General features: G+C 52.6%; 1 protein-coding gene across 1 annotated transcript; it reads left to right on the top strand.

Annotated features, from left to right (window-relative positions):
* The first annotated feature begins 24,076 nt into the window (after positions 1-24,076).
* On the top strand, positions 24,077-24,448 carry LOC145400169 (histone H2B-like). The gene has a single exon (XM_080272682.1). The coding sequence runs from the start codon at positions 24,077-24,079 to the stop codon at positions 24,446-24,448; it is 372 nt and encodes a 123-aa protein (XP_080128808.1).
* The last annotated feature ends 3,389 nt before the right edge of the window (positions 24,449-27,837 follow it).

The following is a 27,837-nucleotide window of genomic DNA, read 5'->3' as shown; positions in this document are numbered from 1 at the left end:
CAACCTCCATTCACAGTCGGCTGATGCTGTTGGGGGTCTCCACTTCCTCATAAGTACTCCTGACTTTACATAATAACAAGTAGAAGCACCGGCTGACTCTTCTTCACTGTAAGCAGAGTTAGCTAAACCTTTCAACTCAGGGTCAGCAACCTGCAACTCAACCAACTCTTGACGAGACAAATTATCAACACTACGGGGTACTGCCTCATCTGGTGAGTGGTCCAAATTAGCAAGAAAAGTGTCAGCTAGGATAACATCATCATCATCATTATCCTCTAAATCACCAGTAACTTTAGACTTAGCCCTAGTGACAGCACATGCAGGGAACACATCAGGGACATCACAATCCTGGGACGCAGCCACTGGCTCACTAGACAACTGAGGAGCTGGACACACTTGACTTCCACCAATATCATTTCCAAGTAAGAAAGTTACGCCTGACATTGGGAGTGTCTCAACCAACCCAACCATAACGGAACCACTAACAAAACCAGACTCTAAATTCACTCTGCACAGAGGGACAGAGAAGTAATTATTCCCTACACCTTGTAAGATTACAGTTTCATCAGAGGAATTAACATTAGAGCCTAGAACACTGGTCAGCATAAGGGATTGGCAAGCACCTGTATCACGATATATTTGAACTGATTTCCTGTCATTACTGTCCAGAGGACTGACAAAACCATCAGACAGGAAATTAGCACATGAACTCTTGAGAGTGTCACCCACGTTACTGCTCAAAGAGGAGCTCCATCATGAGAATTTAAGTTACCCCTCAAAGCAGGTTCAGTTAACTCAGTTAAAGAATTCTGGGAACTCTCAGAGTGGACACTAGACCAATTGACTGAATATTTAAAGACTCCTTTTTGTTCACATCACGCTGTCTCCTGAAACATCTCTCCGTAGTATGACCAAGCTTACTACAATAAGTACATTTACTTTTCTGAAATCTAGAGGTGAAGCTGGTATTTACTTCCTAAGAAACATCATCCTTATTCTCTTTCCTGTTACCTGTACTCTGAGTAGAGGCAACGTACTTACTCTCAGCTTTCCCTTTTTCTCTAGAATATCTCTTGTGAGTGAGAACATACTCATCAGCTAAAACTGCAGCATCAGACAAATTATCTATTCTTCTCTCATCAAGATATAGACTTACATCTTTATAAATACACCTTTTGAAATCCTCCAGCAAAATCATCTGCTTAAATTTACCAAAATCAGAATCCACATTCTTAGAATTTAACCACTGCTCCAACAAATCTTCTTTGATTTTTGCATACTCAACATGGGATTGCTTATCTTGCTTGTAAGTTGTCCTAAATTTTACTCTATAGGCTTCAGGAACAAGCTCATAGGCCTTAAGAATCAAGCTCTTAACTACATCATAATTATCAGACTGATCCTGAGGCAAAGATGCATAAGTTACTTGAGCTTTACCGGTGAGAACAGTTTGAAGGAGTACTGGCCAATACTCCTTAGGCCAAGTAAAACCTGTAGCTACCCTCTCAAACAACTGAAAATACTTTGTTAAATCAGATTCATTAAAAGGAGGGACAAGTTTAACATTTTTAGCCACATCAAAATCATCAGAGCTAGATGATCCAGTTTCACCTTGTTTCATGCGATACTCATGGTCTGCCTGAATCCTGGCAAGTTCAATTTGTGCCTGAGCCTGTACCTGTGCCTCTTCAATACGAGCATTTGCCTCCTTAACATCAGCCTCCTTAGCACGTGCTTGAAATTCAGCTTCCTTCACACGAGCCTCCTGCAGGGCTAGCTGTAACTTAGCTAATTCAATCTGCGTTTGCTCATTTGGAGGAGTTACATTAAACAAGCTTTTATTAATCATGCCAACAATTTGATCTTTAGAATGATGAGAGTGAACTGCAATTCCCAATTGTTGAGCAACAAGCTTAAGTTCATTCTTTGTTCTGTTTTCTATATCACACACTGTTTGCACATTTGACAAAAAATCCCTGGCTTCATCAAGTGTAGAAATAGTAGCCATCATGAATATATCACAGTCACAAAATATCAAACAATATCCTTATGATAATATCCTGAATATCCTGATATGAGGTCGCCAAATTTATGTTACGGAACAGAGAAAGATAACGTACACTTTCAGTGAGAATGCTAAAAATCACTACTGTCCCGTAAAGTTCCAGGTTCAAAACAAAAGAGTTAGGTAAAATTACAAGTCAAAGTTTAATGCTCAAACTAACAATAAAACATTCAGGACTCATAAGGATAATGTAATGGCAAAAACAGGTTAAATATATGGTTAACTGCAATAGCCTCTATTAACACGAAATTAGCAAGAGTAAATTTTATCTAAGTCAGCCCTGATAAAATGAGATACCAGATAATACTCAGTGAATGCCAGATAAATAATTACAGATACAAACTATTATCAAAAATGACTGACATAAAGAACCCCACATGAATTACAAAAACTTCACCAGGCCTACAAATTAAACTTATGCTATACAGTACAAGAAAAAATGCAACAACAGTTATACTCAAATTACACACAGCTGCTAGATGGTTGGAGACTTCTTGAGCACTCACAATAATAATATCTGTACAGGGGAGGACAGAGATGTGAACAAAATGAGGAGCAGATCTAAGTGGCCATGATGCAGAGACTGAGCTCATTATATAGGGGCCAGCAGAGCCTGATACAACTTGTAAGCAGGACGCGCAAATGAAGCCATGGGGACAAAGAGCTGATAATCCCGCTCTAAGCAACAGAGAGAACGACTTACTCTACTATAACGGTAGAAGGGGGAACTGAGGCAGAACACGCTCGTGATCAAACATGCAGCATACTGTGCGTTAAAATTACACAGAGGATGATGAAATCATAGGCTATGTAACAATATATATATATATGTTTGTATATATATATATATATATATATATATATATATATATATATATATGTTTAAATGTATATACATATATATACATCCGGCCTTAATAACCATGGGCTTCGGCCCCAATGGTTGATAGGCCAAAAAAAAAAAAAAAAAAAAAAAAAAAAGGGTATCGCCACACACACCACAAAGCCAGTCAGGAGACAGGACGTGTGTGCTGGGCAATCCCCAGGTCCGGTTCTCCCCACTTACTGTTTTTTAACCAGCCCATAACCCACTGTCCGGGCTAATGTATGGCCCGGCCTGCATTATAGGTGCAGGAAATCTTTGAACGAACGAACGAACGCGTCTCGCCGACAGTCTCTCACTAGCTCCCGCACCGAGCACATCTCCCAGCAGAGACCTACGACCTTCCACTAGCCAGTTGTTGTTGTTGTTGTGATATTCGTCCCAGATCAGACTGGGACACGGGCAAATAAGTGAGCCCGTTACAGGTGCGCTAGCATGCGCTGCTCATATTAGCGAGGAGGGGGGTGGCGACTGACCACCCGCAGCAGAAGTTCCATCGGCAAACGGGCAACAATGGCAGAGGCATCACGGACATCATCCCCAGATGGCACAAAAGCACCTCCCAAATGCGAGCGGAAGATGTCAGTGACAGGACACCTTAGCATATAATGAAGGAGGGGCTCCGTCTCCCTCTCTAAGCAATGTTCACACGAGTCAGGTTCCACCCCAGTGATCTGCTTATAACATAAAAAGCCAAGCCGCAAGCGCCTGAGCCTCACAAGCAAAAAATTCGGCAGACCTGGGGGGGGCTGCAGCTGGGAGTATGATGTAGCAGCGGCATACCACGTGGCAGAACGGGAGCCCTCTGATACCACTAGCCTATGCTCTTCCAATGACAACTGCCAGATTATAGCAGCGAAAGACTTGACAATCTGAGCCCGGCCTCTGCCGAATGGGAACGTGACAGCAGGAAGGGAACACGCAGAGCGTGCAGCCTCATCCGCCAACTCGTTCCCGTGGATGCCAACATGCCCCGGGAGCCAGTGCAGGACAACAGATGCACCCCTGCAGACCAGGAGAGAGGCGAAGGTGTAAATCGCCGACAGCAAAAAGACATTATCCTTGAGGGAGAAGGAGCTGAGACCCATGATGGCAGAGAGCAAGTCCGAATGGACGACCACACGGCGATATTGATGGTGGTGTGCATGCCGCAAAGCCCCCAGTATAGCCGCCAGCTCTGCCTGGAACACAGAGGCCCCCTGTGAAAGCCGCCAAGACTCCACCGTGTCCCCAAAAATGAAGGCCGCCCCTGCAGCACCATCAGCCGCCACAGAACCATCGGTGTAGTACACAGCCGATCCCGGAGATCCCAGAGCCGCAACCCGGCGGAGACCATCTTGACGGAGGAGGGCAGGGATGGTGCCACGGGGCTTGGCACGTGCTGGACAAATCAACTGGAATGGGGGAGGCTCCCATGGGGGCGGATACTCAAACCCAGCAAAGGGTGCATCAGGGACCTGGCAGATGGAGTCAGCAGCCCCCATGTCATGCAACATAGCAACCGTTGCTCGAGCCCAGTCTCACCGAGGGGCCTGGTCAGGAGGGCGTGACAAGAGCCTCAGGAGGAGAGCAGAGACAGGGAGAGTGGGTCTGCGGTGTACCAGCTGCAGAGTAGTTGCTGCAGCACGGAGCATAATTCTACCCCTCAAAGATGGGAAACTGCTCTCCAACCTCAGATTGACCAGCCGGGTCCAAGGAGGCGCATGCAGAATGACCCGCAAAGCGTCATTCTGCACGACCTCAAGAGACTGAGAAACCCGCGGGGCAAGACCAGTCAAGCATATGGCACTGTAATCTACCAGCGACCTAATAGCGTGTGTGTAAAAAGTTCTGAGTACCATATAGGAGGCCCCCAAACTCTTCTTGGAGAGGGAGCGAAGGGCAGAGAGACGCGTGGACGCTCGCTCACGCAAATAGCGGACATGGCTCGCAAAGGTGAGGTTACTATCGAACCACACCCCAAGATACTTGTGGACGGCCACGAAGGACAGCTGGTGACCCCCCAGCACGAGTGGAAAATGTGGGGGAAGGAGGCCAAAAGGCAAACACTTTGACTTGGCAAAGTTGATTTTGAGGCCAAGCTCTGAGCATTTGCCATACAACCTGGCCAGAGCCTCGTTCGCCTGGGCAAAGCAGTCCCTCCTGGTAAAGATCAGGGCCAGATCATCGGCATAAGATAAGAGGGTGACCCCACGACCGAAGTCTACATCAAGGAGCCCCTCCACCAGAACGTTAAAAAGGAGAGGGCTCAACACACTCCCCTGAGGAGTACCATTCTGGTAGTCATAAAAGGGGGAGAGACGCCCCTGAAATCGGACTCCTGCTGAGCGACCACAAAAGAAGTCACTAACCCATGACAAAAGCTTACCGCCCACCCCCCGAGCCGCCAGAGCCCGCAAGATGACCGCAGGGCTTGCCAGCTCGAAGGCCTTCTCGAGGTCGAGGAAGACCGCCATCCCCACACCACCCTGAAGCTCCCCAAGGAACGATGCAAGGCAGTTAGAAGCACTCCTGCCAGGATGATAAGCAAAGATCCTTGGGTGAAGCGGACCCAGTCTCCATGCAAGACGCGCCCGCACAACTCGCTCAGCCGTCTTGGCAATACAGCTAAGGAGGGAAATGGGGCGCATGGCACCGGGAGCATTCGGCTTCGGGATGGGGTGAATAACAGCAGCCTTCCACAAACTCGGGAGACGCCCTTCAAACCACGAGAGGTTGAGCAGACCAAGAAGCCGCTCCATACCACAATCTCCCGCGTGTGACAGGATGGAGTATGTCAGCCCATCAAGGCCTGGAGCAGTGTCCGCCCTGCGCCGCAAAGCTGCCAGCAGCTCCCTACTGGTGATGGGGCAATCGGCTGGGTCAGACTGATCACACGCCGCCTGGACAGCCGCAGCACGAGAGTTGGACAATTGCTCTTGAACAGCCAAGACTGATCGCGGGAGATTGGAGGAGGCGGAGCGGTCAGCAAAGTGCTGAGCCAGGCGGTCGGCCTCTGCAACAGGGTCGGGATGCGAAGGCGGACGGGAGGGACGTGGACCAGAGACGGACCTGATTCTCCTCCACATCTCACGAAGTGTGGAGTGAGAATCAAGGGTGCGACACCATACAATCCACGCCTCCTCCCTAAGGCGGCGCTTCTCTGCAAGGACATGACGAGACACGGCAAATAAGCACCGGCGGCACGGCGAAGTGCGGCGCCGCCGGTACTGTCTGCGTGCCGCATTAAGCCTGCGGTTCAGCTCTTTGACCCTATCGCAGTAGAACCAACCGTCCCGGTAGCACCTTGCAAAGCGCTTCCGCAAAGGGATGGCAATAGAAGCAGCCTGCCGAAAGACAGCGGCAACCTGATCTGCACAACTCTCTATGTCCAACGCTGGGAGAGAGGAGGAGAAAGCGAGAGTGAGGGCCTTATCAAAGGCTTCCCAATCCACCCTGCCCACATCCCACCGTAGCGGAGGCGGCTCGAAGAGAGGGAGGGGAGGCAATGGCAGGTCCACCACAATGGCAAAGTGATCGCTCATAAGGTAGGGATGGAGCGACCACACAGTGGAGCCTGCTAGAGGAGTCGAGAGGAAGGCCAGGTCCAGCCGACCCCCACGGACATGTGTGGGTTCGTTGACATCATTCAGCAGGGATACACCACCCACCTCCTCCAGAGTGATGGAAATGTGCCGACCTGCCTCGTTGGAGGGGAGAGGCGAGGACAACAGAGCATGGTGTGCGTTGAAATCGCCCCCAATGTATACCAGCCCCCCGGCAGCCTGGGAGAACAAGTCCCCCAGTTCCAGGGCTGCCCGAGAACTACGGTACACATTGTACACAGTAAGGGGCGACCCCGCCAAGTGAAGCACCACACCATCTCCACAGAAGGGAGGGGGTACACAGCTAGTGGAGGCAATGTGGTCACGGACCAGTATGGCACAGCCCCTGGACACACCACGCTCACGAGGGAGGAGATGGGCGGTATAACCCGCCAAACGAAAGGAGGAGCCCTCAGACAGAAGGGTTTCCTGCAGCAGAATAAGATGCGGGCGATCTCTGACGGCCACCTCTTGAAGGAGGGGTAGCTTGCTCATTGCCCCAACACAGTTCCACTGGAGGAGGCGAAGGGAGACGACCTCCCCGCATCCAGAGACAGACTGAGGCAGGGATCGCTCGACCCCCGAGTCAAAGGAGGAGTTGATGGAAGCACCTGAGGGGCAGACGGGAGTCGGGGAGTGGCAGGAGTCTGGGCACGACGGGGCCGAGCCCTGACCCCAGCCCTGGACGCCTTCTGTGCAGTCGTCCATGTGGGCGAGCCCGACTTCCGAGGGGCGCGAGGAGGCCTGCCCGAGACAGGAGCAGGGGTCCCTCGCCGCTTGCCGACGCTCCACTCCAGCCACCTGTCGATCACAGCCACCAAGGGGCCTGACCCCAGCTGAACCCCCAAAGCCCGAGCCACGGCACTCGTGATGACCTCCGCCATCTGAGCCCCAAGGTGACGCAGCTCGTCCTTGGTAAATAGCGGTTCCTCTGGAGTAGACGCCTGAGACACTGGCGCTGTCACAGGAGCCGCCCGGGAAGGAGGAGGTGAGGGCACCCGAGCCACCGGGGTCGCTGGATGGTGAACCTCTGCCACCGCACTGGCTGTCCTCAAAGCAGGTGTCAAGGGGGGAAAGGCCGACTCGCTCAGAACCGGTGGGCCTGGCTCCTGAGAGCGGCGCTGCTGATCCCAGACAAAAGTGCCCGGGGGAGCGGGTGTCGCTATCGATGCCTGTTGCTGCCGCACCCAAGAGACTTGCCCCTCCCTGCCCTGAGTCACCCTCTTCACCCTCGCAGGGCAGCTGGGATGCCAGGCATGGTGAGCGCCTGCACAGTTGGGACAGCGGGCGGCGACCGGCTCCTTCGCCTTGAACCTCGCAAGGCACTGCTCGGTTTCGTGGGAGCCGCTGCACATCCCACACACCACAGGTCTGTTGCAGCTCGCACGGTGGTGGCCGAACCTCTGGCAGCGGAAGCATCGCAGCGGCTCTGGAGTGTAAGGGCGCAGCCAGTACACACCCCAGTTCCCCAGATCTAGGGAGAGAACAAGAGGGCCCCGGAGGGTTACGAACACCTGCAGCGTCTCCTCCCGAGTCCTCTGGTGCTGACACCTGGTCGCCTCCTCTACCAAGTCATGTTGGAGCAGGATGTTCACAGGCATACGGCGAGGGTATCCCATCACCACGGCCTTGGTGACCTGTCCGCCCCGTGTTAGCTCTACCACCTTCACGACAGCTGCCTCGTCCTCTGCCATCGCCTTGAGTTGCAGGTATGCCTCCTCTGTTGCTGGAATCAATACACAGCTTTCGTCCTTCCCAAAGCGATTGGTCACAGCAAGACCCGGCAGCTGCCTCTCCAGGGCCGCAACTGCGTCGTAGCTGGTGGTGTAGCCCGGCTGCAGAGGAACCCTGAAAGCGGGGAAGGAGGAGCGGGGAGGAGGGGGAGCTGCCACCGACACAGAAGGGCGAGGTGCAGGTGGAGGCCTTTTTGTAGCAGGCGCTGAAAAACCCTGGGCTGCAGGCTTGGTAACGGGTGAACGCCTAGCCCTGCGAGTTACAAGGGTAAACCCCTCAGCACTCTCAGAGGCATCAGCATCAACGGCGGGATTGGCAGCAGTAGCAGTGGTGGCAGAAGGAGCAGTGGTGGGGGCTGGAGACAGAGGAGCAGGCAGAATCACGTCCATCCCCTCATGGCGACGGGCGACCTTCCTGGGTGCAGCTGAGGAGGAAGCAGAGGAGCCAGAGACAGGACTCCCTGGACAAGCCCGATCGCCAGCAGATACAGTTGAGCTGTCTCCTGATTCATGCCGCACCCTCTTCTTTCCAGAAGTTAAGCACTTCTTGCCCTTGTCAGTAGGTGGGTGGGTGACCGATAGTGAGTCACATCGAATTGTGGCAGCTCCTGGATGGGTGACCGCAGTCATACCTTCACCCAACGCCCCAGGAACCGTCCCAACCCTATCTCCAGCAGTGAGGACTCTAGCAGAAGGATCAGGTATCGGGATCCTCGATGGCAGAGGATTCCTCGAAGACCCTGGGGGTCTAGACCTAGCCTTGCCTGCCATGACAGACAGGCAGAATCACTCACACAGGCATGCACACAAACACAAACAAGCACACAGAAACACAGGAAGGAGCCTACCTACTGTGGTGGAAACTGTCCCCCCGCTAGCGGAGGGCGAGACAGCCCTTGCCACAGCCCCGAAGGTCTTGCCTACTCCTAGCCCTAACCAGAGTTTTGGCTCACCCCTGCAGCTTCCTATAACCACCCCGACTACGGGGCCCCCTTGTGTACCAGGCCTGCGCCTGGAAACCGCGGGGTTCGGCTTCGTACCACGTACCAGGGGAACACTAAGAGCCGGAAAGGAAATATAGTAAGAGGCAAAAAGAAACCACTGAAGGGCGAGTGCGCACAAGCGTGAGCACCCCGGTACACAACAGTGGCTAGAGACCAAGGCGTGGTCAGGATGAAGGCGGCGAGCAACGACAGCAACAACACCTCAGAGCACTGTCGAGAGACAAGAAGGGCAGAGCAGCTCGATCAACGGCGAACCGGAGAGCTGTTACCCTTGTTGAAACAAGACAGGAGCAGGAGATGTTGTCAGTGTGGAGGCAGGCAGCAGAATGACTAGCCAGTGGCAGGAACCACAGAACGCTCTGATTGGAGGGTGTCGGATCTGCTTCCTGATCGGAAGGCACGCGATCCGGCATTCCCGCGCCAGCAACCGCGCGGACTCCTAGCTCAGACTTTGTCGGGTGTGGAGGTCTGGCCAATTTCTCTCGAGCTTTGAACTCTGGTTCATTTACTCTTGGCGATTTTCGTCCGTTTTCCTCGTTTTTTGCCTGTTTAGGACTTAGTCTCTGGCATTGAGGAAGAATTTTTGCTGTTTTCCAGGTTTTTCTGGGACTTAGTCTCCTATTGCCTGGGTGCGAGTGGGAGTGTGTGTGTGTTTGTGACTGTTTTTTTTTTTTTTTTTTTTTTGGCCTGCCGTTAGTGTCCCTCACTGTAGTACGAAGCCGAACCCTGAAGGGGTGCCGTTAGGGCACTTCCATGAAGGGGGGCCTTTAGGGCCTGGTTATAGGAGGCAGTGAGGGCGGCTCTGTTAGATTAGGGAAGACCCGAAAGGGGCAGTGGCGGGGCCTCCCATCGCCCTTTAGAGGGCGGGGAGCATAGGTTGCCCATCACTGTAGGGACCTTGGCCACTTTTGTTGTTTTCTTTGTGCTGTTTGAGTGGTTGTGTGTGTGTGTGTGTGTGTGTGTGTGTGTGTGTGTGTGTGTGTGTGTGTGTGTGTGTGTGTGTTAACTGAGTTTTTTTGGCTGCTTCTGTGAGCAGGATGAAGGATCCAGCATCCCTAGGCCCCAGGGGCATTCCCGCCTCCCGCTCCCTCAGTCGAGGCTCTCCAACCCGTGTCCTGCTACAGGCACGAAGCGGGAGCGTCACTGTTCTGACTCGAGCTCCCACTCGTCAGCTCACGAGGTTTCTTGTGCTGACCCCTCTCAACCAAAGTCTACGGGAGTGGTACCTCGCTTGCGTGGTGCCTCTACCCGTTCTGCTAAGGCAGCCCGCCGACATGAGGCTATGGAGGAGGTTGCACCTGCTCCACCCTCTCTCTCTTCCACCAAGGGCACTTCAGCTTCCCTACGCACAGTTGCCAGCCCTAATCCACGGCAAGGCACCTCCGTGAACCGAGCCCTCGGTCCGCAGCCTCGCGCTGCCACCTGCGCACCCTCTCACGAGCCTAGGCTGGCTAGGTCTCCTCGTATTCTCAAGCGGCTGGAGGTCCCGTCGGAGGCTCCTGCTGCGACTCAGATCTCCCCCTCTGCTGATCCTGCTCTGCATGATGATGAGGGTTTCACCCCCGTGGTACGCAAGGGATCGAGGCGTGCTCGCCAGGGAAACGGCCCTTCTCCGGCAGTACACACTGGGCCTCCCCTCAGGGGTCCCTCTGCTGCTTGTCCCTCCGTGTCAGTAGCCGTGCGTCCGCCGCCCCGCTCTGCATTCCCAGCTTTCCGTGTGCTGGTACAGGACGGGCATGCAACGAGTTACGACGCCGTGGCTGCATTAGAGCGTCACCTGCCAGGGCTATGCTGCTCCAACCTGATAGGTCGGGATGGAAGCTCGGTGTTGGTGCCGAAGGACGAGGGAGCCTACGACCTCTTGAGAACAGCCCTGCAGGACGAGGCCTGCCCTGTCAAGCTAGTCGAGCTGACGCCCGGCCAACAGTCTACGAAGGCGGTTGTCATGGGTTATCCCTTGCGAATGCCTATGGAGATACTGCTCCAGCACCCTCAGGTCGAAGAGGCAACCCGCTGCCAGAAAGCACGGACCAGGGAGGAGACTCAACAGGTCATCGTCACCCTGCGGGGTCCTCTGATCCCTGCGATCGACCTGGGGAACTGGGGAGAATATCACCTTCGCCCCTTCACCCCGGAGCCACTCCGTTGCTACCACTGCCAGCGCTACGGGCACCACCGTGCCAACTGCAACCGCCCCGTCATCTGCGGCATGTGCAGTGGCGCCCACGACACGGACGAGTGCCTGCAGCGGTTCAAGGCTAAGCAACCAATTGCGGCCAAGTGCCCGAATTGCTCAGGACGACACCATGCCTGGCACCCCAGTTGCCCCACGAGGGTTCTATGAGTGAACCAGGGTCGAGAGAGGCAGGTTGCTTTTGTTCAGGAGAACCAGGCTACCAACGCCACTCCAGCTCCCCCTGGCACTTTCATCTGGGGACAACAGCGCCTCCCTCTCATTCAGCGCCCACCACCTCTCAGTGACCAGGAGTTCCCTCCATTGCCCTCAGCTCTCAATGTGGTCCAGACCACAGCGGAGGTCCACCGCCAACAGCCGCCTGTCTCGCCACCACTTCCAACTGTAGCGACCAGTCAGCCACTGACAATTCCGCCAACAGTACCTGGCTCCACACCCAGTCCACCCCCCGCTCCTGCTCCTCCAGTGATCTCGTTTACAATGGAGGAGCCCAGGACCTTTGCCACAGAGCTGGCGATGACCCTAGCAAAGACTGTAGCTTTAACCCTCGACATCCCTCTCCCAACAGAGCCCCTTGCCAAAGCTGCCAATCGCCTTGTAGACCAGGCAATCGAGAGGAAGATGGCGAGCCTAGGTGCTCCTCTGCCCCCTCGCCGCCAAGCTCGTTTGGCAGGGCGACCCCGTCCCACATTGCACAGGTCAGCTCACCCGTCAAAGAGGGTCAAGCCACGACCTCCCAATGCTCTGCCTTCTACCGCACAGCTGCCTCGTCATCGTCATCGTTTGGGGCAAACCCTAACACCATCTGGGTCCAAAGTGATGGACAGGGCCTCACCACTGTTACAGGAGAACGACCGTCCGCAACTGTCGCCGGACGGCCAGTAGACCCCTCTCTCAGGCTCCTCCAGTGGAATTGTGTTGGAGCACGGAGCAAGCTCCCCCTTTTGCAGGAAGCGGCTGCAAAAAACCGCCCTCATGTCATTCTCCTGCAGGAGACCCTGCTCACAAGCAATTCCACTTTTCGTCTCTCGGGGTACACCACCCATCTCCTTCCGTATGTTCGAGGCGTCACAAGGGGATGTGCCATTCTGGTTCAGGACCACATTGCGTGCACGGATTGTGAGCCCCCTCCTTTCTGTGGACCTGATGTGGAGGTCCAGGGCGTGGTTCTCCATCTGGCTACGTCGCCCCTGACAGTATATAATGTATATCGGAGTCAAAGGGACACCCTGGAGTTGGAATACCTGTTCTCCCAGGCTGCCAGGGGAGCCCTGTACATAGGGGGCGACTTTAACGCCCACCACGCCTTTCTGTCTTCGCCTCTTCAGTCCAATGAAGCAGGACGGCACATCTCTTTGGTTCTGGAGGAGATGGGTGGTGTCTCCCTACTAAATGATGTGGCAGAGGCCACCCATATTGCAGGAGGTCGCCTCGATCTTTCCCTAGTGTTGGCACCACTAGCGGGCTTGGCGTCGTGGTCACTCCACCCACACCTTGCAAGTGATCACTTTGCCATTATTGTTTACCTGCCTCTCGCTCCCCTCCCGCCACCCCCACCTCCTCCACGGTGGGACCTACGCAAAGCAGACTGGATGGCCATTGCCCGTGCTCTCACGGCGGCCTTTGAGACATCTCCTCCTGCCTCGGACCTCGAGAGCAGAGCAGATCAGGTAGCAAGTATTTTGGCACAAGCTGCTTCTCTTGCTATCCCGCTGCAGCAGCGCTCGACAAGGTGCTACCAAGACGGCTGGTTCTACTGTGACAGGGTCAAGGAACTGAACCGGAGACTCAATGCGGCACGCAAGCAGTACTGGCGGCACCGTACATCTCTGCACCGCCGGTACCTGGTTGCCGTCAAGCGGCATGTGGCTTCCGAGAAGCGCCGCCTTTGGGAGGAGGCGTGGATCAGATGGTGTCGTACCCTAGATTCTCACTCCACTCTCCGTGAGATTTGGAGGAGAATCAGGTCCGTCTCTGATCCACGCCCTCCTCGCCCTCCCTCCCATCCTGACCCTGCCGCTGAGGCCAGCCGTCTTGCTCAGCACTTCGCTGATCGCTCTGCCTCTTCTAATCTCCCGCAGTCTGTCAGAGCCCTACAGGCACAGCTGTCCGCCTCTCACGCTGCAGCAATTCAGGCAGTGTGTGATAGGCCTGACCCTGCTGACTGTCCGATCACCAGTGGGAAGCTTCACAAAGCGCTGCAGCGCAGGGAGGACACTGCACCGGGGCTCGACGGGCTCACATACTCTCTCCTGTCACATGCTGGAGATTGTGGCACAGAGCATCTACTTGATCTGCTCAACCTCTCGTGGTCTGAGGGGCGTCTGCCGAGGTCGTGGAAGGCAGCTGTTATCCACCCAATTCCGAAGCCTTGTGATCCCGCCGCCATGCGCCCCATCTCCCTTCTCAGCTGTGTTGCCAAGACGGCTGAGAGGGTTGTGCGAGCTCGGCTTGCTTGGCGGCTGGGACCGCTGCACCCAGGGATTTACGCCTACCATCCAGGCAGGAGTGCCACCCACTGCCTAGCGTCATTCCTTGGGGAGCTGAGGGGAGGAAGGGGAATGGCTGTCTTCCTCGACCTCGAGAAGGCGTTTGAACTGGCAAGCCCCACTGTTATCCTGGCAGCTCTTGTGGCCAGGGGTGTGGGAGGCAGGCTCCTCTCCTGGATCCAGGATTTTTTTAATGATCGATCTGCGGGGGTCCGATTCCAGGGACACCTTTCCCCCTTTCACCTACATCCTAATGGCACCCCCCAGGGGAGTGTTTTGAGCCCTCTCCTTTTTAACATCCTCATGGAGGGGCTCTTAACTGTAGACTATGGGCCTGGCATTACCCTCCTCTGCTATGCGGACGATCTGGCCCTCGTCCTTATCAGGAGGGACTGCTTCATGCAGGTGGACTTGGCCCTTTCTCGTCTTCATGCCAATGCACTGAGCTAGGGCTGAAGATAAATTTTAATAAGACGAAGTGTATGCCCTTTGGACTCCGTCCCCCAGACTTTCCTATGCTGCTTGGGGGGCAGCAGCTCTCTCTTGTTACTGTGCATCAGTATCTGGGAGTCTGGCTTGACAGGGGTTTTACCTTTGCCTGCCATGTTCGGTACCTGCGGGAGCGCGCTTCCACCAGACTGGCTGCTCTCCGCTATCTCTCCAAGCGGAGTTTGGGGGCGTCGTATTCAGTCCTCCGAACATTTTATATACATGCCATCCGATCCCTGGTGGACTACAGTGCCATCTGTTTGACCGGACTCGCTCCACCAGTCTCCAGATCTCTGGAGGTTATACAGAACACTGCATTCCGTATCATGCTGGGTGCTCCACCCTGGACCCGGATTGTCAATCTCCGTATGGAGAGTGGTTTGCCTTCTCTGGCGCATCGTGTTGCGCTACGAGCGGCAGTCATCACTCTGCAGCTGATACGGTGCCGGCCCCATCTGCCTGTCTCTGCCCTCCTATGACGTCTTTTGTGCCGCCCACCTGAGCCTGCCACTCAGCGTGACTGGGCCCAGACTACAACTGCTGTTATCCATGAACTGGGAGCTGCTGCGAGCCTCTGCCAAGATCCTGATTCTCCCTTTCCTGGGTACACTGATCCGCCACCATGGGACCCGCCTCTTTTTAAATTTGTATGCCCCTCTTCGAACTTCCATTCCTGCGCTCCTCTGTCAAGAGGCTCTTAGTCGGGTTGCAGCTCTAGATTCACTAGACACAGCCACTTATTTTACGGATGGTTCAGTATCCTCTGATGGCTCTGCTGGGGCGGCCTTTGTCTCTGGGCATACAATTGAATCTTGGCGACTCTCTCAGGGTGTATCCGCATTTCAGGCAGAGTTGCTGCCATCCTGGGTGCTTTGCGCCACGCTCATCACCATCATCATCACCGTGTCGTAATTCACACAGACTCCCTTTCCTCCCTTCAGAGGCTAAAATCTTTCTCCTTGAAGGACAATGTCTTTCTTCAGACTGCAATTTTTACTTTTGCATCCCTTCTCGTCCGTAGGGGTGCCACTATTATTCTCCATTGGCTCCCAGGTCATGTTGGAATCAGCGGCAATGAGCGTGCTGATGACGCAGCATGCTCAGCTTGCTCGCTTCCTGACGTCACATTTCAAGTGCGCCCCAGCCCATCGTACGTCATTAGCACTCTCACTGCTACCATTAGCAGGCTCTCTCGAGAGGAACATCAGCTTTTGGTGAGAGAAGGCTCCCGCTCTGCTACATGGTACACCACTGCCACTTCATATTCTCTTTTGTTACCCTTTAAAGGCATACCCAACTATATTGTAGTGAGGCTCAGGCGCTTACGTCTGGGGTTTCCATGCTACAAACAAATTGTCAGTACAGAGCCAGACCCGTGTACCCATTGTTTGGTCTCATCTGTGGAGCCCCTCATTCACTATCTTCTGTACTGCCCAGCCACTACGATGCTCAGGTCTCACCCTGACACGACTTTTGCTCGGACAGGGGATGATTTCATGGATGCCGCTTGCATCGTTGCACGTGCTCCTCTACATTTATTAATAACCACATTAAGGGAATACCAACCCCCTCGATAATTCAAGCTCGCGCAAGTTAAGCACATCTCTGACGGGCTCTTTGTTTGCCCATGTCCCAGCATTGCTCGGACGAATATCTCAAAAAAAAAAAAAAAAAAAAAAAAAGAGCAACAGCGGTGTTAACATCTCCGCTCCACCGTGAAACGTGGATAGCGCAACCTAAGACTTCTATAGTTGCTTTTCTCCCAGCTCAGAGATCGATTTTCACCTCATCACAGCTTGAGGAAACCTTATGTTTTTTTTCCTTTTTTTTTTTTTTTTTTTTACCAATATCAGCTGCTTTCCGGCTGCCATTTAGAGTCCCTGCCGTAGTACGACGCCGAACCCTGAAGGGATACCGTAGGGTATTTCCATGAAGGGGGGCCTTAGAGGCCTGGTTATAGTAGGCGGCAAGGGTAGGCATTTCTGTTAGGGCTAAGGTTAGGTAAGTCCCTCACGGGGCAGTGTCGGGGTTCTCTCACGACGTCCTTTAGAGGACGGGGAGTTAGGCCCCCTGGCACTGTAGGGAACCGCCGGATTGTAGATGATAATTTATTTATCCTGATCGATTCCTTCGTTGTTCTTGCTTAAGCATACATACCGATTTACACTCATACACTCAAGTATATTTAAGTATATATAAGTATACATGTGTGTATGGGTGTATACATGTGTGTGTGCTGCTTAAAACTATGGACGAACGACTGAGTAAATAAATACCTCCCATATATATATATATATATATATATATATATATATATATATATATATATATATATATATATATATATATATATATATATATATATCAGTTAGATACATATATATATATATATATATATATATACTTTTTTTTTTTTTTTCCTCTCGCTGTGTTGTAAGAATCTCGAGCATGGAGCCCACGTCAGCTAAAACACAGACAGCTCCTGCACCGACATCATCGGCAAAAAAACCACGCCTGACCGGACCTAACTACGATCCTGAAGACTTCTTTGACTCTACCCCGGCCATGGACACAGACATCTCTCCTCAAACCTCCGACACCTCCGACCACGACTCTGCCAACGCCACCGTCTCCACGGGCTCGACACATCCTCACGAAAACTCCCAAACCTCCGCCCAAGAGCCTTCCCCACCGCAAGACGACAATGAAGGCTTCACTCTTGTCCACAGAAAACGACGCCCGGCTGCCAAGACTGCCTGCCCCCTGGGGCCACCAACCACTTCCCCCTCTGCTCCAAAAGCTCACACTGCATCAGTCACACCCCTCATCCTCCACGCCCACAACCACCAGCAAATGCAACCCCCTCTCCTCACTACACAACCTCATCACCAATACCCTGCTTTCATCATCACACTGAACGAAAATTTCTCATCCACGTATGACATTGTCACTGTAATAACCGCTGCACACCCCTCCCTCAAATTTAAAACCATTCAATTAAAAAATCTGGACACAGCCATTGTCCCACTAGATGACGCCACCCATGATGCACTGACCACCCTTGACTCCATGGCTGGGGAAGCAATCAACATCCAAAAGCGAGATCCCAACCTCAGTCTACATAATTACGTACTCCCTAAATACCCAACTTCTTTTTCCATGACAGCCATCCTAGATCACCCCCTCGTCGAAAACGCAGAACGCTGCCATGTCAAGGGGCAAGAAACAAGGCAGGTGATAGTCTCCATGCGTGGCCCCGTTCCCCCTGTCCTCGACCTAGGAACATGGGGCAAATACCAGCTGCGCCCCTACACACCAGAACCCCTATGCTGCTTCAACTGTCGACGTTATGGACACCACCAGACACGATGCTCCCGCCCGCCAACTTGTGCAATGTGCAGCGGCCGCCACGTCACTCAGGCCTGCCTTACCAAGATCAAGGCTCAGCAACCGGTCACTGCACGCTGCCCAAATTGCGGCGGGGCACACCACGCATGGAACAAGGCCTGCCCGATCAGAAGGGAACGTGTTCAGCTGGGGATGGAGAGGGAGGTGCGCTGGGTCCAAGGCCACCTCACGGCTCCCTTAGCTCCTTCAAGCACCTTCACCTGGGGCCAGCGTACTGCCACCTACCGACCCCCGCCACTTCCACCCCCTCCCCAGCTGACCACCGACTTTCCCCCCTTACCTACCCCCACTGTCACTCCTCAGGCAATTCCCCACCCCCCAACAAAACCACCTCACCAACCACGCACTCCACCCACACAGCCACACCGCCAACCACCTCCCGACACACGCTCAAATCAGGATGCAAGCACACAGACCACCTTGGAAGTTTTCACACAAACCCCACAACCAGACACCACTCTTCCCAAAGACCACTTCATCTTCAAAGCAGGACACCTAAAAAATCTAGGCCGAATGCTATGCAACACAATGGTGACAATGCTAGTACAGTTCCTCAAGCGGCCCATAGATCCAAGCCCCCTCTGCTCTGCAATATCCTCAACAATCCAAAACTGGATAGAACATCCCGACCCCCACACCACTGCCCCCGAAGACCTAACCCAAGCCACTCCCCCACAACAAATCACAACACAGCCTCCTCCACCTCCTGCCAACCCAGACCCCACACATCAACCATACCACAGACAACACAACCGCACAAAGCACACACCCCGAGATGCCAGGAACCGTTCCCTCTCCACCAACAGACCCACCGAGCACAAAAAAACATCAATGAAAGCCCAACCCCACCAACCTCGCAAATGCTCTGTGGAGAGAGGGAGACCCCGCTCCAGATCCCCCCTACCTACTCCCACCCCAACAACCTAGGGAACACCAGCAACACCGCCAACACCTCACCTCCCACCTCCCTCCGCATACTGCAGTGGAACATCCTCGGTGCCTCTGCACGCCGCTCCCTGCTAGAAGAAGTCGCACACAACGACAATATCGACATCTTCCTCCTGCAGGAGACTCTGTTAAGCAAGCACTGCCCACTGCGTATGCAGGGTTCCACCCCCTTCCTGCTACCCTATGTGCGTGGTGGTTCTCGAGGCTGCGCCATCCTTGTCCGAAAACACATTCCTGCAGTCGCCATCAGCCCCCTCCCAGACTGTTCTGAGGCAGAGATTCAGGGAGTGGACCTCACCCTAGCACAAGGCCACCTCAAAATATATAATGTCTACCGTTCACCCACGGCCGACCTCAGACGGGGGGAGCTACTCTCACTCTCTGCAACAGAACAAGTCTTTGTTGGAGGAGTTATTAATGCCCACCACTTCTGCCTTAACTCCCCAAGCCCCACAAACCCTACAGGACGCCACCTAGCTACAGTCTTGGAAGAAACACCAACCATCACTCTCCTAAACGACGTTGACTCTCCAACACACCTACAAGGGGGCAGGCTAGACATCTCCCTCGTGTCATCAACGCTAGCACGTCACTCCACATGGAAGATCCACCCCACTCTAACCTCTGACCACCATGCCATCCTCTGCACCATCCCAATTGCCCCACTCTCCAGACCTCCTGGGCCCCCCCCACGGTGGAACACCAAGCGCGCAGACTGGAGTCTGTTCACAAACACCCTAGACGACCTCATCAATAGCAATCCCTTGCAAGACCTAGAGGAACATGCTGCCCAGATCATAAATGCCTTCCAAGCGGCAGCAGGAGCGGCAATCCCCACCACCACCCCCATTAAGCGCCACCACAAGAACCACTGGTACTACTGCCCCAGAGTCAAAGAACTCAATCACCATCTAAACAGGGCCAAAAAGATCTACAGGGCCAACCCCACCCCCGAGGCACTTAGATATCTCCGGTCAGTCATCCAGCACTCCATCGCTGAGAAAAACAGCATCAAAGAACAGAAATGGCTGGTGTGGTGTCAGTCGCTAGGAGCCCATTCTAACCTTGGCTCTATATGGAAAAAACTGAAAGCGGTCTCCAGCCCCCCCTCTGCCCGACCCCCAGCTCATCCAAATCCCCGTGAAGAGGCAGAAACCTAGCAGAGACCTTCGCCAAGCGCACCTCCCCCACTCAACTCCCAAGCGATATCAGGCACCGGCAGGAGGAACTCCACCAACACAGAGCCGAAATGATCCACATCAGTCAAAACACCCCAGCCGAGTCTGATCGCCCCTTCACAGCACACGAGCTGGCCTAAGCAAAGAAAAGCAGTACAGATACAGCTCCTGGCCTAGACGGAATTACTTACAGCATGCTTTCACATGCGGGCCCAGTGGCCAAGAAGGCCTTTCTGGACCTCATCAACCACTCCTGGACCTTAGGCTGTTTGCCCTTGCAGTGGAAGCATGCTGTGATACACCCAATCCCCAAACACAATGACCCCAACAACCCCAGACCCATCTCTCTCCTCAGCTGCCTAGGCAAAACGGCCGAGTGCATGGTGCTCCACCGCCTCCAATGGTGCTTGCCCCTCCCTCACCGCCACACTTTTGCATACACCAGAGGCAAAGGGGCCGCAGAATGTCTCGGCTCCTTCCTCTCTGAACTCCGAGGAAGCAAAGGACTCGCTGTCTTCACTGACCTCTAGAAGGCCTTCGAGCTTGCATGTCCTGGGGCGATCCTGGCAACCTTGGCACACAAGGGTGTGAAGGGCTGCCTCCTCTGCTGGCTCGATGACTTCTTCCGAGATCGTGAAGCTGCTGTCTGCTTCCAAGGACACACGTCTGCTCTACACCGACATCAAAATGGCACTCCACAAGGCAGTATCCTCAGCCCAACTTTGTTCAACACCCTTGTGGAGTGCCTCTTACGCACTGACCTAGGCCCAGGAACCTGCCTACTTTGCTACACTGACGACCTTGCCCTCATTATCCATGAAGGCCCCTTCTTTTCACGAGCACAAAGGGCTCTCTCTAAGCTCACCACTAAATGCAGGGAACTGGGACTAAAAATTAACGTCAAGAAAACCAAAGCTCTCCCCCTGGGTATTGGGCCTCCCAGTGACACCTAAGACTCAGAAACACGCCCATTGAATATGTGACATCCCACAAATACCTCGGAGTAATAATAGACTCCCACTTTTCTTTCAGAGGTGAAGTGACACGGCTCAGGGAGAAAACCAGAACGCGCACCTCCCCCTTTGCCTGCTAGGGCAAAGGGGGAGGTGTGTCCTTCAAAGTCCTCTGTCTCTTTTATATACAAGCCCCTGTCCTCCTCACCATCGACACTGCCCAATCAAACAGACTCGAGGTCATTCAAAATGAAGCCCTGAGGATTATGACCAACTCTCCACAGTGGACCAAGCTATGCAACCTCCGCCTAGAATGCAACTTAGAATCTCTCCACCATCGCATCCAGGCAAGAGTGACAAGCCTAGCCATCAAACTTGCCCGTACAGCCTCCCCCCTCCCTCTCCTCTCACGCATAAAAGCTACAACCGGCCTTCACCCTGACATCCTTTCCCGGAGCTGGATGCACAGTGTTGCCCGCGCCATCCACGCCCTAAACCTTTCTGCTACCATGATGCAAACCCCTGACTCTCCTGCCCCTCATTACCGCCCCCAAGCCCCCTGGAACTCACCCTTATACAACCTCCTCCTCCCAGATTCACCAAACAAAGCAAACACCCCCACCCAGTTGCTGCGCCAGGAGGGGTTGCAACGCATTGCCTCTACCACCCCCCCTGATGCCGTCACTTACTACACGGACGGCTCTGTTACGGACGCACGAGCCGGGGCAGCCTTCGTGTGTGGCGACCACAGTCATGGCTTCCGAGTCACAAATGGCGCTTCCACACTTCAGACTGAACTCGCTGCTATTGCAGCAGCTTTAAAAGATGCCCTCCATACCGCACCCTCCTTGACCATCATCATTCATTCTGACTCCACTGCCGCTATCCATGTCCTTAAACAATTCTCACCCTCGGACAACCTCGCACTAACTACCGACATCCGTGCAACAGCCCAACAGATCCGAGAGGCAGGGGGATCCATCACCATCCACTGAATCCCCAGCCACGTTGGAATAAGGGGGAATGAGAGGGCTGATAAGGCAGCAAAACATGCTTCAGCCCACCCGCACATTGACACAGACATACCCCCAAGCCTATCACGCATTAAACCAAAGATTAAGCAACAAACAGCCAGACGTAATCTCAACGATCATGAGGCAGAAGTCAAACTCGGCTCTCCATCTGCCACCTGGTTTGCCCAGGCCACAAAATATACCGAACTCATGCCGCCATTACCCAAAGACAACCGCTTCCTCACCCACATTCATCGCCTCTGGCTGGGATTCGCTTGCAAAACGGAAATCACCACCGACAACCCCTCTCCCACAGAATGCGAACACTGCGAGGCCCCCACCTCTCAACCACTCCTTCACTACCTGCTAAATTGCCCTGCCACATCTCGCCTTCGGGTCAAACCCCTCTACCCTAATCCTGACACCCTAAGATCCCAAAATCATCCTATTCCCCCATGCACGCTCCGCAAGGCTACCGCCGACATCATCGCCACAGCACCAACTCGCACCCTCTTAGAAGTGGCACAAGCCGCCCCACCTCCTAAATAACCCCCCCCCCCAATAAAAAAGATCAGCAGAAGAACGCAGTGCTGCTGCTAAGCCCTAGGGGCACCGCAGTGGACATGCCATCTTCCCAGTTGCTATACAAGCCTTCCCACACGAACCAGGCTAATAGATGGCCCGGCCTGCACTACAAGTGCAGAAAACTTTAGACGAACGAACGAACGCGTCTCGCAGATTCCCGGTGCAGCAGCCATGGCAGCAACATCTCCATCCTCCCCTGGCTGCTGCACCGGGAATCTGCGAGATGCAGTTGCTGAAATCCTTATATGTGATTGCTGCCAGATTGCAGCCCCGCTTCTGGCCTGTGCAGCAGCCATGGCAGCAACATCTCCGTCCTCTCCACCTGCTCCTGCCTTCGACCCGTCGAGGGGGACAACACCTGCAGGTTCCCAGCCACTACGGGCCCACACAACCTTCGGCATCGTGAAGTGGTACAACGCTAGGGCGGGGTACGCGTTCATTCGGCGCCAGGACACCGGCGCCGATGTATTCGTGCACCGCCTGGGGATCGATTGTACCAATTCACGGGGCCGGAAACGCCCGTTACGAGGGGGTGAGGCTGTTGTCTTCGATCTCCTACAGGCACCGAAGGGTCCCGAGGCTGTTCACGTTACCGTACCGAGAGGTGCAGCTGTGCAGGGCTCTGCTCGTGCATGGCGGCGCCTCTCGGATCGGGATCGTCAGTCTAGGGATCCCCGGTGTACTGGGGAGATTGAAATAATAGTCACCATGTGTATCGCGACTGCACGAGCATTTTGCGGCGGTGACAAATCGGCGATGCTCGTTCTTCTCCCATAGATATTTGAGAACGGGCTTCCGAGAATTGTCATCCTGCAGTGCTTTGCCCGAGATGCACATGCTGCCCCTCGTGAGGAGCGTCGCACCCTTAAGGTGCAGCCTCCTAACCCCGCACAACACCGCGGAAAAGGCTGCAGCTCGACGCTCCCTTAAACAGGGCAACTGCTGCTACCGCTATCATCGCCACTGCACCGCTCACCGAGCCTACACAGCGAGATCAAGCCGACTATTCCCGCCTCTCGCCCTCAGGAGCTGAGGAAAGGGCTCCTTCTCCCGTCCATACCATCGACCGGGAAGAAGAGGACCTCCCGCCCTCGACTCCACCATCTGCTACTGACGGCGAGCCTAAGAAGAGGAGGAAAAAGAAGTGCAAGAAAGGCAGGCTTCCATCACCACCTGACGAGATGGAGATTGACCATCCAGAGTCTCCACCGCCTCATGCCGAGACTGCTACGTCGTGCTAACCGCCTCCCACGTCCATGAGCAGAGAGGAAATTAAAAACATTGTACAGGCGGCCCTTAACCCTGACATCCTTTTAGGCCGTCTGAAGCAATCGGACCCACATCTTTTTTTATAACTAACCACCCCCAGCAGTTCCTCGTAGAGGCTGCTCCACTTCTTCAATTATCGAAAACCCTGGCGGGCTCTACACTCTGAGCCCGGGTCCATAATAATTCAGATGGACGAATCTCAACCACCACCACCACCGCGTCTCGACTCAGTCTCTTGCTCGCTCCCGCACCGTGCACATACCGTCTGACTCGGCGCCGCCATGCCACCCAAGACCTCCGGAAAGGCCGCTAAGAAGGCTGGCAAGGCCCAGAAGGCCATTGCCAAGGGAGACAAGAAGAAGAAGCGTAGGAGGAAGGAGAGCTACAGCATCTACATGTACAAAGTGCTCAAGCAGGTCCACCCTGACACCAGCGTTTCCTCCAAACCTATGTCTATCATGAACTCTTTCGTGAATGACATCTTCGAGCGCATTGCTGCAGAGGCTTCACGCCTGGCACACTACAACAAGCGTTCAACCATCACCAGCCGGGAGATCCAGACGGCCGTCAGGCTGCTCCTCCCTGGCGAGCTGGCCAAGCACGCCGAATCTGAAGGCACCAAGGCTGTCACCAAGTACACCTCCTCAAAGTAGAGAGGTTACTCTCTTGGCCATTTCAACATTTCCGGCTCCAATCGGAGCCACAAGATTTCCGATAAAAAGGGGAAAGACAGACTTACAAATTTTCCTCTCAAGAACTCTGGTTTATTGACTTTTTTTTTTTTTTCCAAATCCCCTTCATTTCTTTCTTTCTTTCTTTCATTCTTTCCTCATTTCGGCAACGGTGGGTTGGAATGAGCACGTAGACACAATCGAAATGGTTTGAACTAGGGTTGGGGGTTAAAAGAAGAATGAGGAGAGGGATTCAAAATAAAGGAGTAAATATGGGGTGCGGACCATCTTATTCATCTGGACAACAACGTACCGTCGCCCCAATTGATGCAAAATTATTTTTAGTTGTAAGGAGGTATGACAGATTCTGCCTTTTCTCTCTCTCTCTCGCTCTCTCTCTCTCTCTCTGTAGGCAATCAACAGGACCAAAACATGAGTTCCCAAACTCTCGCAATGCAAAAACACGCACTCTTTACTCCATCTTTTAATCTTAATATCTGTTTTTTTAAATAAACTGTAATGTCCTGCTGAACAGAGAAATGCTTATTTGGAAGTTTTGAACTCATTGACTTGTTTATGAACCTCTGCAATTTTTTACTCTTGCTAATCGATTATGCACTGAGGAGGATCTCAGACACTGATACAAGGTAGCATTCTTCAAGGAGCTCCGACTCTAGGCAAATTCCGAGTTTTATATAGATAGATAGATATAGAAAGATAGATAGATACTTCTTTCACCGGTTGCCCTCTGGCTTATATTAAAGTAATAATCCTGAGATTTTTCTTTATAAGAAACTGGCCAAAGGCAGTGTAATAACTGCATGTCTTTGAGTGAATGTTATCTCCTTTCGTGCGTGCTGATCGAAACATTTAAAATAGCTTACTGGCTTACGCCGCTTTTCCGCTTTCTGTCGTCGTCCATGGAGACACTGGGAACGGAAGTCAATGACTTTAATTTATTCCCTAGTATTGTAACGGAAATTATTTTATAAATAATAATTAATCCTTTCAACTGTTTGTTGAAGCTACTAAAAAATGACTATGAACTCCACAAATTATTCCTGACTGTCCCTGAGCCATAGTTATGAAATAACAATCAGTTCCGCTTAGGATTTCCTATTATCGTGACGAACGAACTGCTTCCTACAGTTTTGTAATATACAGGTACTTTGTCAGCGATTTAGTGTTTTTGGTAACGAGGTTTCACCTCGTGCTGATATAAGGAAGAGTATGTGCATTATCGCTGACCGAAAACTTCTGGATACTTAGCCGTCACTCCTTAGGCCGACTGTACCAACCAACACACTCAACAGACATAAGTACTATTGCGGACAGGAGTTGTTAGCCACCCTCGTCCAGCCAACCCTTGTATGTGGCAGCGTCGCATTCACGAGCACAGAAGTTGCCTTCTATGCATTTCTGTCGAAAAATATTCCTTCAGCTTTGGGCTTGTACTAATGGATAAAGCAATAGTATTATTTACTCATAAGGTTTGACTCTGATAACACGAATATATCACATTTATTAGTAACTATTTTTTCTGATACAATACCAAGTAAGACTTAAATATGTATTTTTGATTTCACTCCACGACTTCCTGTACTGTGGATCTGAATCAGCGAACACAAAGAGTGAACATGTTCGAAGCATTCATTTGTTGCAGAGAGAGAGGAGAGAGAGAGAGAGAGAGAGAGAGAGAGAGAGAGAGAGAGAGAGAGAGAGAGAGAGAGAGAGAGAGAGCGTGTATGGTGGGTACCTGTGAATTTGGAGAAATGAGGTGAAGGCAGACTGGCGCAGGGAAATGCAAGGGATGAGAAACCTTGGATTCATGTGCTTCATTGAAAACAGGCCGCAATAAGAATATTTCTTCCATCGGTCACCTTAACTTGCCTTGCTCTGTGATAGTTTTTTTTTTTTCTTTTAAGGATTGCTATCAGAGGAATAATGAATCAGGAGATAAATGCTGTTGATGTAACAAAAAGCTGTGCTTAACCTATTAGCTCCCAGAGTTCCTGTACGAGGGATTTTGCTGGAAGGGTGCTAGGCGTACCCCCCTCCTCCTGTCGGCTCATAGTCGTGAAGATCATGGGTCCTTTCCCCGGGGTTCCCTGTTTTATTAAATTTTGAAAATGCCCACTTCCGTCCTATATTGAGAACACTGGGCACTAATGGGTTAAGAAAGTAATTTACCTCCCTGTCCAGAGAGGGATATCCGGTTAATGAGAAAAATACTCATGAGTTTGCCAAAAATCTCCAGGTGTCAACCACCAGACAAAAAAAAATGCGAACATAAGGCATTTAACAGAAGTTACGCTGCCTGCCTAATAAGTTGAGAAAGTCAACTGGCGTTACCAAGAATAAAACCCATCTTTCATTTTGCCCAACGAGACGTTTAACTCCGTCATCAGCCAAAGGAAAAAAATTCCCTGTTTAGCTCGAGCACGTTATTTACTCGTTTCGCATAAAATCATGTGTATGTAGCCGGAATAAAGCCCATATCTTTCCCTTTACCGGCCTGGCAACCTCCCTGTAAAGAGTACTATTTTCTACCGATTGACTGAGTTAAGCGGGGAGACTCATCTTTCGTGTAAGGAAATCCACCCCGCCTCTGTGTGTGTGTGTGTGTATGTGTGTGTGTGTGTGTGTGTGTGTGTGTGTGTGTGTGTGTGTGTGTGTGTGTGTGTGTGTGTGTGTGTGTGTGTGTGTGTGTGTGTGTGTGTGTGTGTGTTCAATTGCTAGTCATCCGACTTGTGGAGCATGGTATGCAGGTTGGTAGGTTGGTGACTGGGTTGGTGGATTGGTTAGTGTAGGCTTGTGGTTTCACAGGCAGATTAGGTGGAGTGGGTGGGCGAGAGGGAGGAAAGGGGTTGTTGGGTTGGTTGTGGGGTGGAGTGGGGTTCGTGTATTAAGTGGAGTGGGTGATGGGGTTACCTGTAGGACAAGGCAAGAGACGGGTTTATGTGTCCTAATTTTGAGACATACTGTATTGAGTAACGTTGTGGGTATGTGCATTGTTGGTTGGATGTGTAGGTGAATAGAAAGACTGGGAAAACAGGCCTCTGGCAAGAGGTCATTTGGGAACAGATCAGTGTGCGAAAATCGGTCCACAGGGGATATTATTCTGGAATCATGCTGAAGTAGGTATATAGATCCAGTGGGTTACAACAGGTCCATAGTGCAATACGTCTGTTGGTTAAGAGACTGTTTCAAATGCACGCATCAGTGGGTGATATAACCACGTCAGATAATAGGTTTATGGGGAAAATAGGTTCAATGTGAAAAATATGTCCATGAATATACGACTATGTAGGAAACCTGTATCCAAGGAGAGATTCCAGATCGACGGAAAAATTGGTCCCTGAGGAGAAAAT

This window comes from Coenobita brevimanus, chromosome 51, assembly GCF_032717465.1.
Source record: "Coenobita brevimanus isolate Jiangsu-jjx chromosome 51, ASM3271746v2, whole genome shotgun sequence".
NCBI classification, from domain to species: Eukaryota; Metazoa; Arthropoda; class Malacostraca; order Decapoda; family Coenobitidae; genus Coenobita; species Coenobita brevimanus.
Note: the sequence above shows the minus strand (reverse complement) of the source record. Positions and strands in the feature narration are given on the sequence as shown.

Excerpts from the sequence above, each read along its gene's own strand:
- LOC145400169 (XM_080272682.1), top strand. The coding sequence starts at position 24,077 with ATGCCACCCAAGACCTCCGGAAAGGCCGCTAAGAAGGCTGGCAAGGCC.